This window comes from Nansenia antarctica (assembly GCF_963989245.1).
Source record: "Nansenia antarctica genome assembly, chromosome: 9".
NCBI classification, from domain to species: Eukaryota; Metazoa; Chordata; class Actinopteri; order Argentiniformes; family Microstomatidae; genus Nansenia; species Nansenia antarctica.
This window is the reverse complement of record NC_137679.1, coordinates 23,595,264-23,614,674: the sequence shown is the minus strand read 5'-3', so window position 1 is coordinate 23,614,674 and position 19,411 is coordinate 23,595,264. Positions and strand designations below refer to the sequence as shown.

Sequence of the window (19,411 nt, the reverse complement as noted above, 5' to 3'; positions counted from 1 at the left end):
CATATGAAATGCTAATATTACTGACGATAGATTACCATTCCTGGCTGACATACCATTCCTTTTCCTTATTTGTACCATTCTAGTTTTCACAAACCGTACTGTTAACAAAGGCATAACCTGTTTTATTGTATTGTAAACAATACTAGGTTACTATACCTCCAAAGGCATGAACTCAGAATAGCAGCGATGAAAAACAAAGTGACTTTAAATAATAAATTGGAATCTCATTGGATGTCTTCAATGTTTAACTAATTTAATAGTTCCAAAGTGATGTATTGTTTCCCCTAGGCATATCACTAGCCTAAAACGCCCAGAAACAACAATGTCACACATTGAGACAGACTGTGGTACATTTTTAACATGATGTTTATTTCTTTCTTTTACAGACATTTGCTTGAACGGAAGAATACTGATCTAATTCAATACAACACCCATGAAGCAAAGAAATTAAAATCCTTTTAAGACATAATCCAAGTGAACAAAACAAAATTCACATTTCATAAATATATTAAAATAGATCCAAAATAAATGTCAAGATGAGAATACATCTATAAGTGTCCTAAGTGTGTACTTACTTCTGAGATGGACTTAAATATCAACTGGGCTATGGGAAACAAGCAGTAACAGAAAAAAGACAACATCCAACATGGGACACTGTAAACAGCATGGTTACACAGACAGTATCACTATCACATTATCACTGACAGACAGTAGAATTATCTGACAACCCCCCCCCCCCAAAAAAAAATGTAAACATCACACCATGAAGATCACTTTGAAATGCTCTTCATTTATTTCGAATTCGAAATAATTGAGAACAAACTGTTGCAGATGTAAACCATCCAGAGAAAGAAGAAACAAAAATAAGACAAAACTAATACTGGATATACAATCTGTAATCTGCAGCCATATACACATACCGGTACATGGGTTTTGTTCTGTATAAAATGAACCAAAACTATATGCAGTATAGAGATAAGGAGGTGCATGGTTATGATTATAGGCCTGGTATAGATTAGCTGTTGTGATCATTCAATGTCTTTTCCAATATGGGCTTACAGGTGTGGTTCTTTGGGGCAGGTGCTTGATGAACACACCCTGGTCGGTCAACTGAAGGGCCACAACAACAAACAAAAAAACATGTGTAAAATAAAAAGACATGGCATAACATGGCATATCATAATGGCTTACTACTGGATGACCTGAAAGATACAAACCAGTTTTTCCGGATCTGCTAACTGCACTGTTATTGTGGGTACTGTATCCCCTACAATACACATTCACAAATACTTTTACAATTACCAGTAATATCAAATAATGTAAACACAGGCAAGTTTTTCAAGTTATCAATAACCTGATTTTCAAAGATAATTTAAGGCACTTCTGCAACGCATACCAGTGGTATTAATTATGAAAACTGCCAAGGAGTTCGAAATACAATTGAACGAGGAAGTTTATGTGAGAACATTTATATCTCGTATAACAGCATTTATTTCTCCATTAACTGTCCCCTATCCTGTCAACTGTGCTCTTATATATTCTAGGTATAAGCACATTCCCATCTCCCAAATGAGGCAGGAAACACTATCAATGTATGTCACAATGACATCTATTGCACCAGAAAATGCTTCTTTTTTTCGTTGATCAGAATGCTGTGCAACATTTAAAAGATATGTTGTGGCATGTCCTTTATCATAAAAAGACAGGCACATATTGCATGGACTGCTGCTACTAAGGCATGAGTCCAGTTTCAATGCACTTAAAGGGCCATTTTCTTTGAAAGTTTTAAAGTGAAATGTTTGATGATAGAAGATTTGTGTCACTGCTTCCAGACCGAAGACGTCCTCTGCCATCACACCGCACTGAAGAAGCTGTGTGCTGAAGGCTTTCAGGAAGTGCTGCTTCTTTTTCTGGTCCTGGGTCTTTTCTTCAGTATTTCCTCTTCTTGGTCACTTTCACAATCCCTCTGAAATAATCAGTAACAGTAAGCAGAGCTTAACACGGAACCCAGAACTGACTGAGGTCACACTGGTTAACTGTCCCATACTTTCATTCATAGTAACACTAATGATTGGATATGGTTATGAATGAGTGGATGGAATGTATGGAATGAGGAATGGTATTAGACGCGTGTTTGATACCATTCCTCATTCCATTCCTGAGTTGGAGCAAGGCTAAAGATTTGTGCATGGCAACTTACAGAATGACCTCTTTGTGTTGATTAGACAAGCATGCAAAGCTGATCGATTGGCGGATAGCCCTTTGCCTGGCATGATGTGGACTGCATGTTTCTAATGCCTCTTATAAGAGCCCTACTTTATAAAGTAAACCGAACACACATAGTACTCCCAACATGACTGAAATATGGTCATGCTGCCACTTCCCATGACATATTTGGTCAGCACTGTATAGGATTGATTAGATCAGATTAGCCAATCGTGTTTCTCCAGACCTGCTGGTGCCAACGCTACCTACAGTACAGTGGGTTGTGTGTGCTCTCACCTCATCCTGGTCAGGCAGCTTGGGGTGGCCCTTCTTCATCATACGCGTTAAGTGGTTGCAGAGGGCCACAATCCTGAAGGACAGCTGTTGAATTAAATCAAACAGTCGAGAGTGACTAAATGGATGTGAGTCTGTACACAATGTTCTCTGAGAAAACAAAGCTTAAGTTGAACTTTTCTCATCTGAGATTGTTTAGGAGACATTGGGATTGTGTTTTACCTTCCACCTACGGCGGGCGTACTGTCTCCTGAAGTGTTCCAGGTTGACCACAGACTGCCTCTTCACCAGGGCCTGTCTGGGGTTTGAGGGCTGGGGAGAACAGACCGAGAGATAAGGCAAGGGGCTCATCAGTGGCAGCCCTGCTGACTGTAACTGTCTGGATTTAGTTGTTTCTGAAGACATCTTTCTAAACTAGTGCATCTCAACATAACGTAGCATATTATCAAGTAAAACAAATGCTCGGGGCACCACAAAAAATCATGGACAGATCTGAAGTTACAAGGGCATGAGAAAGATAAAGGATGAACTGTTATTTATTTTTCTTAACTTGATATAATACAATTGTCATTACTCTCTGTGTGCACAACAACAACAAACAACCAAACCATGTTGAATATTTTCAAGTGCAGAAAAAGACAAGTAAACTGACTGTTCTTTGGTGCTCCTCTACAAAAAGTACTGTATACTGTACCTATGGTATAATCAGATAGAATCACATAATAAAATCTTATCCTTCGGAAAGTTTCAGTAAAATAAATAAATAGAGGGATATGATACTGTTACATAAAAGCTAATTTCACTGACTGTTCATTCATTCACTTACTGTGCTCCAAATCAAAGTGGCCAACCACCATTGATTTATCAATATAAACAAAAAACATGTGAGGGAAATATTCACTGATGCACAAATGTGAAATAAAAAATTACCACTGTAAACAAACGTAGTCACATAACAGTACATGCAAAACATACAAAATTAAAATGGAATGAAAAAATAAATAAATAAATTGAACATAACGTAGGTTGACTTTCTGCTACATTCCAATGCATGACATTCCTGTTTGACCGTGTTTCCTTTGGTCATGACAGAGAAACACAAAACATTCAACATGACAACATCAGTCTTAACAGACCCAAAGTGCTAGTGAAAATAATGGTTAAACAAGTGCTTGTTTTCACTAGGTGTAATACTGACCAACAACACAATCTAATGATGTAAACGCATTTCAAAAGCATATCAACGTGCAGGCAACAGATGTAATGAGCTAAAGAATCGTAGAGACAGAACATTGTTCTATCTCAATGTAAAGAATAAAGAAATAAAGAAAAGAAAAACAAGTTAAACTTGAATCATCGTAACGACAATGAAGCAATGTCAGCATGGATAAATTGGCTTTAAATGTTAACTCCAAGCTGATTCCAAGCCATAGATCTTTCAGAAAATAAAGTCAATGTGAGTAAAATATCTGCTTCTCTTGGAATCACACTATGTAAAGAACAGTTAAGTAAAGACAACCAGATCCTGTTAAATCTCTCCCTTCCTCTGTGTCAGTCAGCCAGACTCTGTGATATCCTGCTTGGCTTCAGGGCACAGTTCTCCTCCACAAGACCTGTTAAGCAGCTCCTTCAAGGCCTGGTTGAAGTCATTGTTGAGGCTGCTGCTGCTGCTGGTGCTGCTGCTGCTACTGTGGGGCTGGCCATTCCCTCCTTCTGCAGAGTGGAGAGAGCTCCTCATCACCTCCTGCAGCCAGTGGAGCTCAACTGTCAGCTCCTGCCTGAGGGTGCTGAGGTGGCTCTGCCTTTGGAGGTACTTCCCACTGATGCTCTCCAGGCTGGTGTCCACCGCCCTCATGTCCTCCTGCAGGTGTCTCCTGGTGGCCTCCACCTTACGGAACTCGTAGCGCACCTGAGAGAGTTCGTTGCGCACGCTCTCGCCCTCCTTCTTGTACCAGGCCTCCTTCTCATTGTAGATGGAGAGGAGGGCGTCCACGTCGCCCTGCAGGGTCTGGTGGGCCCCCGCCACGTCCGACAGCCCCGTCTCCATCAGGGAGATGTCCTCCACCACCTGGGCGAAGCGCTCAAAGTTGGCGTACGTGTTGTTGGGGGGCATGCTGGAGTGGGACTGGATGGTGTACTCCTTCAGGCGTTTGGTCTTCATCTGCCTAGGCTCCTCGGCCTTCTTCTTGGCCTCAGGGGTGGCGTTCTCCTCTGTGTGTCCATGGGACTTCAGACGGAGGGAGTGGAGGAAGACTGAGTGAGAGCTTGTCCCATCGGTAGAACACTGACACACACCATGGTGAGCAGCCCAGCAGATCTGGCACGGTGGGGTTAGTGACATCACAGCCATGGAGAGCAGCCCAGCAGATCTGGCACGGTGGGGTTAGTGACATCACAGCCATGGCAGGCGAGGGTCAAACAACAATCTACAATGCATTCAATGGGCCAGTTCCTCCTCTTCATGCTTGATCACTTATGCATTTTAGGATGAGGTTTCCGCAGCAAAACCATTAACATGCATATCAGCAGCCAGTAGTAGACTTGGGTTGTCCCAGAAGTTATGTTTTGTTATTTACGAGAGTATGGACGCGCACACAGTCACACAGTCACTTGCGATTGAGCAGTGCAGTATAAACAATGATTCAGAATCACTTGGTATGAGTTGTTTCTGTCAAACAGAAAGTAGTAGTTCAATTTGTAACACCATGCTATTATCATTCTAGCATAGACCATCTACTGTACTTACCATTATCCAGGGATGATTAAGAGCATCTTGGATTGTCAACCTCTTTCTGAAAGGCAAATAACCCCCCAAAAATCTAAATGAGACAGCACAGAAACAGGACTAATTCCTATGAAGTATAATAACCAGCACTAGAGTTGAGGGGGGATGAGGTGAAATAAAAACAGTCAAAATCATCCCCCTTCTAAAACTGCCATCCCCCCTTTCCATCCCTTATGTCATTTTATCAATGAACGTGGTATTACTGATATTTCAACAGTTTTGCGCATATTGAGTAAAATACTGTGGGCGAGGGGGCACGCACGCATGCAATGACATTTTTACCAAGTCACTGATACTGAAGTCACTGACGCTGTGGGGATGCTACAATTGTCCCTATATGATCAAATCCACCATCCCCCCTAATTTTCTTTTACAACTTGAGTACTGATAACAACTGAGTGAAAACCAGTAAGCGTGTCCTATCATGTCTCTACAATGGGAACCTCCGGGGTTTCAAAGCAGCATCAAACAAACATCACAGATGTGTTTCATTTTTCCAAGGTAGCCTACTGTATATTTCTGTGAAAAACAACATGCACTAATAAGTGCAGAAAGTGAAACGAATCAGATTGTCTAAGAAAGACAATTATAAATAGACATGCACACATATGACCAAACACATACACACACACACACACACACACACACACACACACACACATGCACACGCACGCACACACACACACACACACACACACACACATGCGCGCGCACACACACACACGCACACGCACACGCACACGCACACACACACACACACACACACACACACACACACACACACACACACACACACACACAATCTTAGGTCTTAACCCAGACAAGGTCAAGCTGTTCCACTCAGATCTGTACTCTAGGGCTTTTCCCTCGTAACTATCTGATTTGACCTCTGACCTTCCGTCTTTCTCCAGGTGCTCAGTGACTCATCCCCTCACCTTGTGTTCTTCTCCAGAAGCTGTCTGATGAAGCTCTTAGCCAGCTCACTCGTACTGCTGAAGAACTCCTCATCAAACTCATAGCTCAAGGCTGAGATGTTCCCTAGCGTCTCCTGCTTCGAATCACCAAGAAAAGGTGAAGCCCCACTCAAACTGAAAAACCAACAAAAAAACAGATAAATAACAACGGTCATTCATGATGCTGTCAACACTCTCAAGTTAGCAGTTACAATTAGCAGAATATACAGTTTTGTGAATCCCTACTTACAGGATGTATGTGATGACTCCGATGCTCCTGGGAAGGGGGAGATGAACACAAGGTTAGCACATAGCAATGCACTGCTGTTTACTGTATGTAAAACCCATGGTGTCAAGTAATTAGGGGCTCTTACCACATATCTGCCTCTAAGCCCAGTTGCTCATAGTTAACTATCTCTGGAGCTGAAAATAGACATGGCCATGAGCATCACAACAGACAAACACACCCATACACACAAAGACACACACATAAGAACACACACACACACACACACACACACACACACACACACACACACATATACACACAAACACACTCACATAACAACTGGGCCTGGCAGAAACAAACTACTATTTAGAGAGTAGTAAACATGGTGACCAGGTCCTCCCATCTCACTACTACCGTATATACATAAACACACATAAAGGGAGTCATGGGAGTCAAGTATAATTACAGGAGCTTAAATAGTTCCTAGAAAATACTTACCAACAAATTCAGGCGTCCCAAAAATGTTTTTAAAGTCCACACCTGCTTCAATTTTATGTGCCAAACCAAAGTCAATCAATTTGATCCGTGGCAGAGTTGCATCCTTATCCAACAGCATGATATTTTCAGGCTGCAAACCAGAAAATTGCATTTTTAGTCATAAGACCTCTACAGCTATTATAGTTGAGTGTAAGTAAGGTGTCAGCCATGTAATTACAGGGTCCCTGGTCAGATTCCAGCCTTCGACATATCCTGCATGTCATCCCTCCACTCTCTCACCCATCTTTCTTGTCAATCTCTACTGTTTCTATCCCAATGTAGCAGAAATGCCCTAAAAACATATACACATTTTTAAAAAGTGGACAACATGCAACATGAAATATTTCAAGTTACCTGGTAATAGTGGTACATCTTATTGCGTAGGCATTAAAAGAGGAACATTCCATTGGTTAAACTGTATATCAAAGTGTAAACACATGTGCATTTAAAATGGTGAAAGTGTCAGATCAAATGAAGTCCGGGGGATAATAAGCTTCTTGTGTTTTGCTCTTTAGGCCTAAAAGCTTTTTTAAAAGAGCTTTGGTTAAAGATATTTTAACTCGTGCCTAATGGATTCTCAAACTTTAAAACTGACCTAGGGTATGGTACTGTACTGTAGCCTAATGCTATCAAGAGACTGTCAGAAGAGCTATTACACCAACATATACAAAAGCTCTCTTCTGGGTCCATAGCTTCCAGGTATTCCCTCTCTGGTTCCTGACTTTCGAATTTCAGAGAAATTGTGTGTGACGTTTTGAGTGGGGGAGAATGTTTGTTTACATGCTTTGCAAGCGCTGACAGCCTCTGGCTTGCCATGCCATACTAAAGGCCAACAGGCCACCTGAGGGAGTGCAGAAGACACAGCAGTAGAAAAACAGGATGGAGATTATCAGTGAGCAGAGTGGGTGGGTGACCTCTCTGTACCGTGGAGGAGATAACCTTGCAGTGTCTGCTATGGTTTGTGTGAAGGCTTGGGTCTGGGCCAGTCACTACAGCGAGGGAGGATGTGCGAATCATATAGACATGGTAAGACACCTTCTACTATTGACTAGACATAATAGGGATGTGTATCTCCACAGAATAGAAATACGCTGCTACTGTAGCTCAACTTGACTGCATACTTTCTGTTTGTTATTGTGGTGAAATGACTACAATCCATGTCTGCTGAGTACAGTAGTCTATAAATAGTGTTTTCAAAGGTGAATGTAGTAAATGGATATATACTGTAGTCTATCGTTCGAACTGCAAGGGTTGCCATGCAACAATAGCGCCTCATCACAATGGCCCTATGTACGCGTAAAAGTCAGAGCACGTACCCACATATCTGTGGAACCATGGAAACCATGACTACCCTTTCCAGTCATCTTCAGCAGACCCAAAGAAGACCTTGCATGGGCATTATTCTGGTGTGAGATTTAAACGCATACAGTACCTTGAGATCAAAGTGTGCGATCCTTTTAGAGTGGAGGTACAGGACTCCATCTAGAATCTGTTTAATGAACTGGGTGGCCTCCTCTTCACTCAGGGACTCCTTCTGAGCCAGGAAGTCAAAGAGCTCTCCTCCAGACACCCTGCAACACACACACGCATACCCCTTCACCATCAACTCCACATACTGTGGGACCCATGGGGGTCCTAAGAACATAGCCATAGATGTTTTACATGCAGTAAACTTTAAGGTTTTTCTTTTTTTCCTTACTGGAGCAATCAATTTAACATTCAATTTGTAACACACTCCTCCTCACTCTTATTTCACACTTTCAGATCCTCTTTAAGACAGGGCCAGCTGATAGGACACACAGCCGCAATCATACTCACACACACATGCACATACGCACACACTCCCTCTCTCTCCCTCTCCCTCTCTCTCTCTCTCTCTCTCTCTCTCTCTCTCTCTCTCTCTCTCTCTCTCTCTCTCTCTCTCTCTCTCTCTCTCTCTCTCTCTCTCTCTCTCTCTCTCTCCTACAGCATAAACACAGGTTTAACTCAAGAAGAATTGAATAAAGTGATCATCAATGTGTGGCATCCTGGCCGTGTCACTGTTTTTCTTTTCTTTTTTGACTCTCTTTCTCTTTCCCTCTCCCTCTTTCTCCCCCCCCCCTCTTTACATACTTTACATACTGTAGTCCCAGCTATACTGCAGCTACACAGTGGCTTCCATTCAGTCGCTACCATTCAGCCCCTGCTTTGATTGGATTGAGGCCTCAATTAGTCCTCATTGGGCCTCCCTGTTCCCATGCACACACTGGAGCCAAGGACAACTGTCTGTGGGCCTCTGTCAAAATAGCTATTGACTCAGAAAGTGACATTTAGTTCAGTTTCGCCTGCATGACCCTGGCAGGGCAAACACAGGGTGACCAAAATACCTGGCTGTACACAAAGACAGACATGGACACACAGACACACACACACACACACACACACACACACACACACACACACACACACACACACACACACATACACACACACAAACACACACACACACACACACACACACACACACACACACACACACACACACACACACACACACACATCATTACACACACACAAACACTTACACACACACTGACACAGACACAGACCAGACTGTTCCCTGGACCCTTCCCTCCACCACACGACTCTTATTGATCTATGACATAGAAATTAATCTCAAATTAATATGAAAACCAGTTTCCACTCTTTAAAGGGCAATATGGGATCGGAACATCCTAACTAAATTAATGATACAGTATATAGCAATTGATTCTTGAAGAATGTAACTCATTAATGCCTCATGAGATTAATTCAACTCTTACCCCATCAGGACCAAATAAGCTTGTTTTACTCCATTGTTTGTAAACAAACACTGTACTGTATATTAAACATATGTGTCATCTCATGGATGGTCAGTCTTTGCATCCATAGCTCAATCTATGAATTTGAGAGTGGCTACATTTCTCCAGCACTCCTTCAGCTGTTTACCAAAACAAGTGGAGAGGAGACCATTTTGTTGTTGTTTGAATCCCAGATTGCCTCTTTAAAGAAACTGTAATACATTATGGCTGGCTAATGATCTCCAGTATTTAGCCTACTGCATAGAACAAACACTGTTACTGTTCCTTGTTCCATTCCATAGATTACAAGGAGTGTATCTTTTGATTTCTACTTCCCTGTGATTAGATTAGATTCAACTTTATTGTCATCGCAGAGTACAAGTACTAGGCAACGAAATGCAGTTTAGCATCTAACCAGAAGTGCAAATAGTGATATAAAACATTATATAAAAACATGACAGTGATAGTCATAGGTACAGTATGGCAAGTATGGTAGTTAGAGGTATATATAGTTATGAGCTATGTACAGTTAAGGTAGCTATGTATAGTATGGTATGTACAGATGTATAAATATAGGCTATACCAAAGGAGGTATGTGCAATGTGCAACAATCTGGTATGTGCAAATGTAGTATTTGTGAACAGCAGTAGTGTAATTGGGTGTTCACATTGACCAGGGGGGGGTCATACTGAGAGTGGTGACTGCAGATGTGTGTTGATGGGGGATACTGCCGACAGCACTGGCTACAGGATGCAGTGGCTACAGTACCATTTTGTGCCGGTGACTTACAGCTCCAGGATGAGCACCACGTCCGTGCGGTTCTCGTACACATCATGCAGGGTGACGATGTTGGAGTGCTGTATCTGCTGTAGGATGTCGACCTCTCGCTCGATCTCCTCCCTCCTCACACCCCGTCTGCTCGCCCGGCTCTGCCTCTTCTTAATGAACTTGGCTGCGTACTCCAGGCCTGTGCTCTTCTCCCTGCAGCGCTTCACGATGGCAAACTGCCCACTGCAGACGCAAAAGACCGCACAAAAAACAATGACGTCAAGCTCTGACCTCATCCATGACAACGGGTTAGGAAGGGGGACTCTGAAAAGGCGGAACAGTGCTGCGGCAACGTGTGACAGGGCTGCTCCATTCCAATCTACTTTCCAATGTTACGCAACTAAGTAACTGGCAGTGAGCGGTGTCTTGCATCTCAAACCCTCCAGCTAAGTCCTAACGCAGTACTAACTGGCTGGGTTTTTGATTAGCGACACTGCAGGCTTTTTTAGGGGGGGATTTCACCTGACAACTTTCTCCAGCATATTTTGTACGGCTAAGGAAATAAAACCCTGAGGGGGAAATCATCTGTCTCAGTATGTCTGTCTGTCTGTCTGTCTGTCTGTCTATCTGTCTGTTTGGTGTGAGTTTGTGTGGGATGGAGCATAATGTCCTGTTTCTCAGCCAGCCAGAGCACAGGCACACAGAGGCAGTGAACTATGCTAACCTCCCACTCCCCAATAACAATGCTGCCAAATATCTGAGAAATCCCTCATGCGATCCTTCAGCAGAACTCCCCAATCTCCCCAATATTTCACAACAGGGGTGGGTCCCACAGACCACTCAATAGAGCATTGTTCGTATTGCCATTGTCCCTGTTTTTGGAGTAAATATATTTGTAAATGTTTCATTTATCTGTTTACCCTACACAGACATGTCAGGCCAAGAGAAATGTTAAAACAGAAAGTGTGAATACTCCCAACTAGCATAGTGTAGCAACCAACAAAGCCTCAAGGAAAGACTACTGCCTTTTACACTCTCACTGAATCACTCATGTTTCATCAGATAGCAACTGGCAGCTGCTTCAAAGTTGTTCATGAAACCCATACTGACTAGACAAGTTGGTTGAAGAGACTGTCATCCAGTTAAATACAGGGTATGAGCCTCAATCTGCATTCTGATGTGTTGTGTTATCAGCCAAACATTGACTCTGATGGGCAGGTTGTTCACTATCAGAGGTGACTAAGTCTGCCACTCCTGTCCTGTCAGTTGCATCATGGCTGACCTGCGTCAGTGCGTCAGTATGCTCTGACTCTGGGTGCCCGACTGTTGCTCAGCTGTAACTGGGCGTCTGGCAGACTGAGAGCCCCATCACCCGCCCCCTCCTCTCACAGGGTCAGGACCACACAGAGACGAGGCAGTGGGACAAGTGGTACTAGTACAGAGGCTCTCAGAGCAGGCGGATATGGAAGGATGTTATCTTTAACTTGACATGAGAGCAGCCCTTAACCGGAATGTACAGATACATGTGAAGCATAAACAACCTAAATTGTTTTGTAGAAAATGGAAATAATACGAAAAAGAAATACATCGAAAAGCAAGAGAGAAGTAACTGTTTTTGAGTGGACGTACAGTCCAATGGGAACAGATGATTATGAGGCTATTTCCTGAGTTTTGCATGAATCCCATCAGAGAGATTCCAGGGTGGTCCTGATAGGCTATGTCCAGTGGTATAAGGAGAACAGGGATAATTATAGGGCCAGGCCTGCATGCTCATTTGGTTTGGACTGGGACTGGGGATGGGCTGGGCTGGGACTGGGGCTGGGCTGGGCCTGGGGTTTGGACTGGGGTTTGGACTGGGGCTGGGGCTGGGGATTGGACTGGGGCTGGGGCTGGGGCTGGGGCTGGGGCTGGGGCTGGGCTGGGACTGGGGCTGGGCTGGGCCTGGGGTTTGGACTGGGGTTTGGACTGGGACTGGGGCTGGGGATTGGACTGGGACTGGGGCTGGGGCTGGGACTGGGACTAGGGCTGGGGCTGGGGCTGGGCTGGGACTGGGACTAGGGCTGGGGCTGGGCCTGGGGCTGGGGCTGGGGCTGGGCCTGGGGCTGGGGCTGGGGCTGGGGCTGGGGCTGGGGCTGGGGCTGGGGCTGGGGCTGGGGCTGGGGCTGGGCCTGGGGTTTGGACTGGGGTTTGGACTGGGACTGGGGCTGGGGCTGGGGCTGGGCCTGGGGCTGGGGCTGGGGCTGGGGCTGGGGCTGGGGCTGGGGCTGGGACTTGAATGCAGGCCAAGGGGAGAGAGGGTATTGATGTGGATGGTGGAAGGGACCAGGATTAAGCCTGTCTCTTGATACTGGGACACATTCAGACAGATTCCAGGGGCACAAAGCATCCTAACCAACTCCCATTTGCTCTTGTCAAACTGCACGGCTGTTGGCACGGCTTACAGTACAGTGTGCTTTCGCTTTGGAATACGACAAAAGCTCCTCGATTGGACCTTTGTATGACTTGGGATAATGAATTACATTTTTGTTCAGTGGTGAAGCAATTTGGGACAAAAATGTCCAATCCACTCCCTAAAGTCCCTGACTCTCAGCCAATCTAATAATATTATCAATTTGCTCCTATGATACAAAAATCTATCTGTGAACAATAAGTCTGGCCTGGCTAACCCGACTTCCCCTCTACCGTGTGTCTATCCACTTCATCCTCGCCACTATCATGGCCATCTACAGAAGGGCAGAACAACAAACACACCATGTGGTGTCTCCACCTGGAAACTCAGAGAGAGAGAGAGAGAGAGAGAGAGAGAGAGAGAGAGAGAGAGAGAGAGAGAGAGAGAGAGAGAGAGAGAGAGAGAGAGAGAGAGAGAGAGAGAGAGAAGGGAGAGCGAGAGAGAGAGAGAGAGAGAGAGAGAGAGAGAGAGAGAGAGAGAGAGAGAGAGAGAAGGGAGAGCGAGAGAGACCTCCCTTAGAGATAAGATGAGAGGCTTGGACTATCAACACAAACCAAAAGAGGCAGGGGTGGAATGCAGCCCCTATGGCTGGCCCTCTCTCGTACCCCCTGAGCAGCCAGGGGTAAACACCAGGGGGGAGGTCCCCGCCGGGGGGGGGGGGCCTGAGAGGAGCTGGGCAGTGTGGAGCAGCATGGCAACCCAAATGTTCTTTCCATCTATTATATCTGCAGGACATATCACCCCAAGGGACATCTCTGAAACAGCTGACCCTGACTGAAATGACTATAATATTGTGTGAATCTACTGTCATTGAAGAGGGGTTGTGAATGAACGAACGAGTGAATGAACCGCTTTGAACTTTCAAAAGGCTTTCAAGTAGCCTGAGGGGAGGTATAGTCACAGGATACTGTGTCCTAGATCACACTGACTACGGCAAGGCAAGCCACAACGCATTACAGCTGATGAATCGGTGGTACAACTCAAGATCTAAAATATTGGAATCAATTTCACACACTGCAAAAAAAAAGATAACAAATTGATGTACAGTAAATGTCAGCAGCAACTAATGGAAACTGTCAGGAAGTGTCAGTATTACAGGTTTAGAGTGAGCGTTTCTAGTTTGTGGTGCAGCAGGCTGAGGGAGGAGGAGTATGTTTCCATAGCGGGCGTGCCGGCTGTCTTAGCTCTAAGCCCGGCCAGTGGGGCTGACAGCACATGGTCTCGGTGGAGTTTCCACTTCCAACAGCTGAAGGTTATTAGCCACAGCCAAGGTTGGCGGAGCGCTCGGACAGCGCAGCACTGTGGCGCCAGCCCAATACTCTCAACAAAACAACCTCTGGGACGGCATGACAGAGCCAGGTTCATATCTGACCTAGCCCCAAAAACCCATCCCTGCGTCTTCCACTAAAATCTCCATTATATGTAAGTGTGAGATTGCAAAATACTGTAAAATACATCTACAAGCTTAGTAATTCATTACATTACTCATTACTGAGCTTTATCATTATGTAGACTGTAACTACATTAACATTACAGTAAATCTTTTGAAGACGTGTCTTCAAGGGGAGCACAAGTACACCATTATTATGGAAAACTGGACATATCTCTCATTCCTTCCTCCAGCTGTTGGACATCTCAATCATAAAGCTCAGTCAGAAAGCTCAATCACAACTCCTCAAACACTGTTTGATATGCAGCAGGCTGTGTGTGTAATGGTTTTATGTAAGACAAATATTTATGGAGACAGCCGTCTGAGAGCGGCCCAATCCTCTGCTCCTCGGTGTCAGGGCTGGAACTCCAGGAATGTTCAGGGGGTTCTGGACGGAGTTCCCTGGGCTGGACTGCCCTGAACAAACACATTGTTCACCCACTCCACAGCAGGAACGCTCGTTTTTGAACACAGAGCTGAGTCCACTGATTCTCCCTAACTGCATATGTTGGTTGCTGTCTGCTATACTATAAATACATCATAGAAGTCCACGAAAACCCTGGATAGAAATGTTAGCACTCTATGTCAGGGATCAGTGGCACCTGTTTGTCTTGCAATCATCATTTCTTTCACTTCAACACATCCACTGTGTGAAGTCTGTAGAGTGGGAGGCATATCTATCCATCCTCCTGACTGCATGGCCTGCATGTAGCCAAGTACTGAACACACTGAGAGAATACACACATGGAACCTCTCTGTCATTTCCTATTTCATTTCCTCTTTTCACATGTTTTGCATCCATGTTACTGCATGGCTTCTCTAAAATGCCACACCTAATTCAAATGTTCACAAACGATTTTTGGTTTCAAAAGCATTTAAGATCCCAAGTGACCTTTTCAATGAGGTGATATTGAACCACCAGAAAAAATGAGGTACAGTCACTGTCACGTAGTAGAGAATACGCAGGTCTCGTTATGACAATGCTCTCTGTAAACCCACAGTCCAGACTTCCCCACTTAGAGACGGGTGTAGTGCATCATCACACTTCCTCTTTTAAACACACTGATGTGTGAGAAAAGTTGTGTCGAAGACGTTTATGGTGCTCTACGAGTAGGCCTACAATAATACCCACCATCAGTAGGTCCTGTGAATCCAAATATACTGCAGATGTTCGCTGATGAGGGAAGAAAGCCTTGGTGCCTAACATCAGTCACACAATTTCAATTACATGAATAATTGAGTTCAGTTTTTGGGTTGTTATGTGACACCAGTATAAGTGTCTGTGTGTGTGTGTGTGTGTGTGTGTGTGTGTGTGTGTGTGTGTGTGTGTGTGCTTGCGCGTGCTTATGTGTTTGTGAAACATTTGCAATGTTTCTCTGTTCCCAGGGCTCCAGAAGAGCCCCTCTCCTCATCCTTGCTCGATGTTCTGTTACATAACAGCTCATCCCAGGTTCCACCTGTCTCTGAGAAGACTAGCGGGAGGTGAGGACTGACATGATGACACCCCAATATCCTCAATGTGACCAATTAGGCTCATGGTAAGACAGGTTGTGAGATGAGCTCTAAACCAACATTTGTGTCCGACCTAAAACTAGTGTTGTTTTACAGATTGGCTGAACTGGTGAGCAATTACCTGATTATTGTTCAACACAGTTGAAACTACGGTCAGAACCATTCAAACGAAACAATGATACTGTAGCAACCCTGTAATAATCTGTTCATTAAAGTTGCAATTAATGCTTGAGTTCAGAAATTCAATGTTAGCACTGTTACTGTGTGCTGTGTTGCATTCCTGTGATTGGTGGAGGTCACAGAGGGGGCGGGTGTTGTGTTGTTGTTGTTACCGTAGAAGGGAGGAGAGCTCCGGTGAACTGACTTTTGTATGTGGAAGGTTGCAATTAAACGCACAGATTGTAAGACAATCTATCTCTTATTATTTCACCACTGTCCAAGTTGGGACGTTACAATATATATGTGTGGACGTTTTTGTGCTTGATAAGAAACTCACAAAACACATCAGAGGTTTGACATTAAGTGGGAGTAGAGGAAACATCTTTCAAATGGGGTACTATTAGTGCGGTGCCACACAGTAAGCCTACAGCACACTTATCTCAAGAATTCCATAAAGGTCTGTTCATGACCCCTAATCTCACCTTTCCTCCACCCCCTGGGAATGACTGAGTATGACTCCCATTACAGAGCAGACACACGGGTGGGCAGGTGATGTGTGGGCAGGGTGGAGGCAGCCACCTATGGAACACTCATCATCGTCAGACATGAGGGGAGAGCAACAAGCACGACTTTGTGACGCAGCTGCTGAGGTGTTCACAGACACCCCTGTGAGAACAGAGTGAGAGTCCTTCCCCTTTGATTGTCAGATGTCTGTGGCTTTCCACCACAATAACGCCGACACATGCCAGTCAAACCACAAGTCCCTAGTGAACTGAGTAATTTCCTCAACAAGAGGAAGAGTTTCAACTGTCCTTGAATATACATGTTGAATACACTGCTTTATCTAATCCAACATAGGTTTCTACAATACCAACATTTCTGTAAGGATACATGGCATTTGTGTGAGACAAATAATCTGCATCAGAGAAACTATGTTGACCTGTGTGGACAGGACACACAATACAGTATGATTGCTCCAACAATCTACAAATACAGCTGCGGAGACCAAGTGAGGTCTATTGAAGAGGACATTATCCTATACGATGCCAGGGGTGTGTCTTAGAACTGTATGTATCTTGCGATGACTGATGGATAGACGATTCACTTACTTAGACATACTGTATGTATTTGTTGTAAGTCGCTTTGGATAAAGACGTCTGCTAAATGCCAAAAAAGTAAATGTAAATGTATGTGAATAAAAAACAGTGCAAGACTGGAAGTCATGTAAAAACAACAGATATACCTTTTCCTGAGAAACGACATCCGTTCAATAGAAGTGTGAATTACATGTTTTCCTTGCAAATCATTTATAACTTATTCTTAGTGATATTATAGCAACTACCTTACTATTTACCCCTAGAACATTTGTTCCTTGATGTCTACCCTAGTCTGCCTACAGGGACTTTTGAGGGGATTTACAAAACAGAAAAGACATACAAAATGGATTTCTACAACAAAGTCTAAAAAGATGATGAGATGCAGCAAGGGAGCTTGTACTATCTATTCTCCATGTTTGGCATTTTTTTACTTGTAATTCCTTTATCATTGATACCTAAATCTGTTGGTGTAAAACCTACGGTACTTTCCGCCCATGCGCCTGCCCTTCACAAACCTCAACAAGGCAACTGTTTGCATATCTCTGATCCCTTAGTACACTCATGAGGACCCCTCAGGGCAGAACGCATGTGGGAGTGTGAAAAGCACTTGAGGAGTTAGAAATGATGTGCTACATACAATCCAAGATGCAATAGAACTATACTGTAAATCCTCATGATTCAAAATATTTGTTCAAGACTCACCTTCCCAGCTCTTCACCAATTTCATAGAAGTCATCCACTTTCTGTTGCTTGAATACAGCCATGCCCAATGTCCTCATTGATGTTGTTTATGTTCTTATAAAATATGTAACCCTAAAGTCCATATGTCCTGTGTCTGTCTGTCCGTCAATCTCACTCCTGTCGTTTTCTTCACAAGCTCAGCCCTTTGAAAGCAGAGGAGAACCGTTCAGAGATGTTCCGTGTTCTGTTGTGACACTGGAGAGAGAGTGAACACTGAATCAACCTTAACCACATGTTTCAGCTTGCTGTGTAGCATTCCAGAACGAAAGTGGTGTAACTACCTGCACATGGGTCAGGTCCTAGACTGGAAGTTTGGATAACCCAGAAACAAGCCCTATGGGCTGATTCTAGACAATGGCAATGGTAAGAAAATAGGTAACAAATAGGCCACTTAGTCTGCCTTTCAGTCTAAAGACCAATTAGGCGGCACAAATCCTAAGCAGCAATCAGACTGTTGATGTTCCAGTGGGCTTCATTATTCAATGAGGAACACTAAGATAAGCTGGTTAGTGTAGCTGTAGGCCTACATAGCTGATTACAGAGTTGACATGGATCATAACTAGGCGAAATCATCATTTTGTTTATTTTAGTATAAAAGTATTTTATCATATTTTTATCATATAAAAATCCTTTACTGGCGCATATACTGCATCTCCTCTCCATATGTACATCAACACAATGGATGTCCATTCTGAAGACAGTCTGAGATGTGAACATTCTTATAATGTATATACGTATATAATAATATTAATACTACTACTAATAATAATAATAACAAATGGAATAGAATACATACAACAGGGCATCATTTGTTGAACGAAGGAACTATTCACCATCTCTGTTCAGGCAACAAGTGACAAGACATTTCTTGCGACATTGGACTGTAAAAAAGAAAAAAGACACGGTAGCCTATAATATAATAGTCCGTTTTGTTCTTACCGTATCAAAGCAAATTGCAGAGCTTGTCGTAATGTGTCATACTCATGTAGAAGGCTGAAGTGAACTGATGGCTCGTCTGTCCCCAAGTTGTTTCTCAGCGCAGCAGTAATGCGTGTGCTTATGTTTCTAAAGCAGCTCTGAAACCTACGCCATCTGGTGGTTCTATTTGAAACTACGCTGAAACATTTGTCATTTTAGGCTTGAGAGATCATAGAGGTGACAATCAATCAATCAATCTATCTATCTATCTATCTATCTATCTATCAATCAATCAATCAATCAATGATTGATCACTGATTGATAGAGGTGACACTCAAAATCATGGTAATTATCAAGTGACAATATATCCTGCTGACTTGTGCGTTTAGAGAATGTGTGGTGACAATCAATCAATCTATCTATCTATCTATCAATCAATCAATCAATCAATGATTGATCACTGATTGATCACTGATTGATAGAGGTGACACTCAAAATCATGGTAATTATCAAGTG

The 19,411-nt window shown here is 43.6% G+C and overlaps 2 protein-coding genes across 2 annotated transcripts; both read right to left on the bottom strand.

Moving 5' to 3' along the window:
* Positions 1-350: 350 nt before the first annotated feature.
* dapk2b (death-associated protein kinase 2b) lies at positions 351-19,003 on the bottom strand. Its single transcript, XM_080539877.1, has 12 exons — positions 18,917-19,003; positions 17,939-18,172; positions 10,612-10,833; positions 8,436-8,574; positions 6,965-7,094; positions 6,612-6,660; positions 6,488-6,514; positions 6,220-6,372; positions 5,246-5,291; positions 2,722-2,811; positions 2,503-2,586; positions 351-1,966 (listed from the first exon to the last, which is right to left on the bottom strand). The coding sequence occupies exons 2-12, from the start codon at positions 18,013-18,015 to the stop codon at positions 1,889-1,891; spliced, it is 1,095 nt and encodes a 364-aa protein (XP_080396003.1). The 5' UTR covers positions 18,016-18,172; positions 18,917-19,003; the 3' UTR covers positions 351-1,888.
* LOC308165731 (death-associated protein kinase 3-like) lies at positions 2,740-4,852 on the bottom strand. The gene has a single exon (XM_080539878.1). The coding sequence runs from the start codon at positions 4,847-4,849 to the stop codon at positions 4,055-4,057; it is 795 nt and encodes a 264-aa protein (XP_080396004.1). The 5' UTR covers positions 4,850-4,852; the 3' UTR covers positions 2,740-4,054.
* Positions 19,004-19,411: the final 408 nt, after the last annotated feature.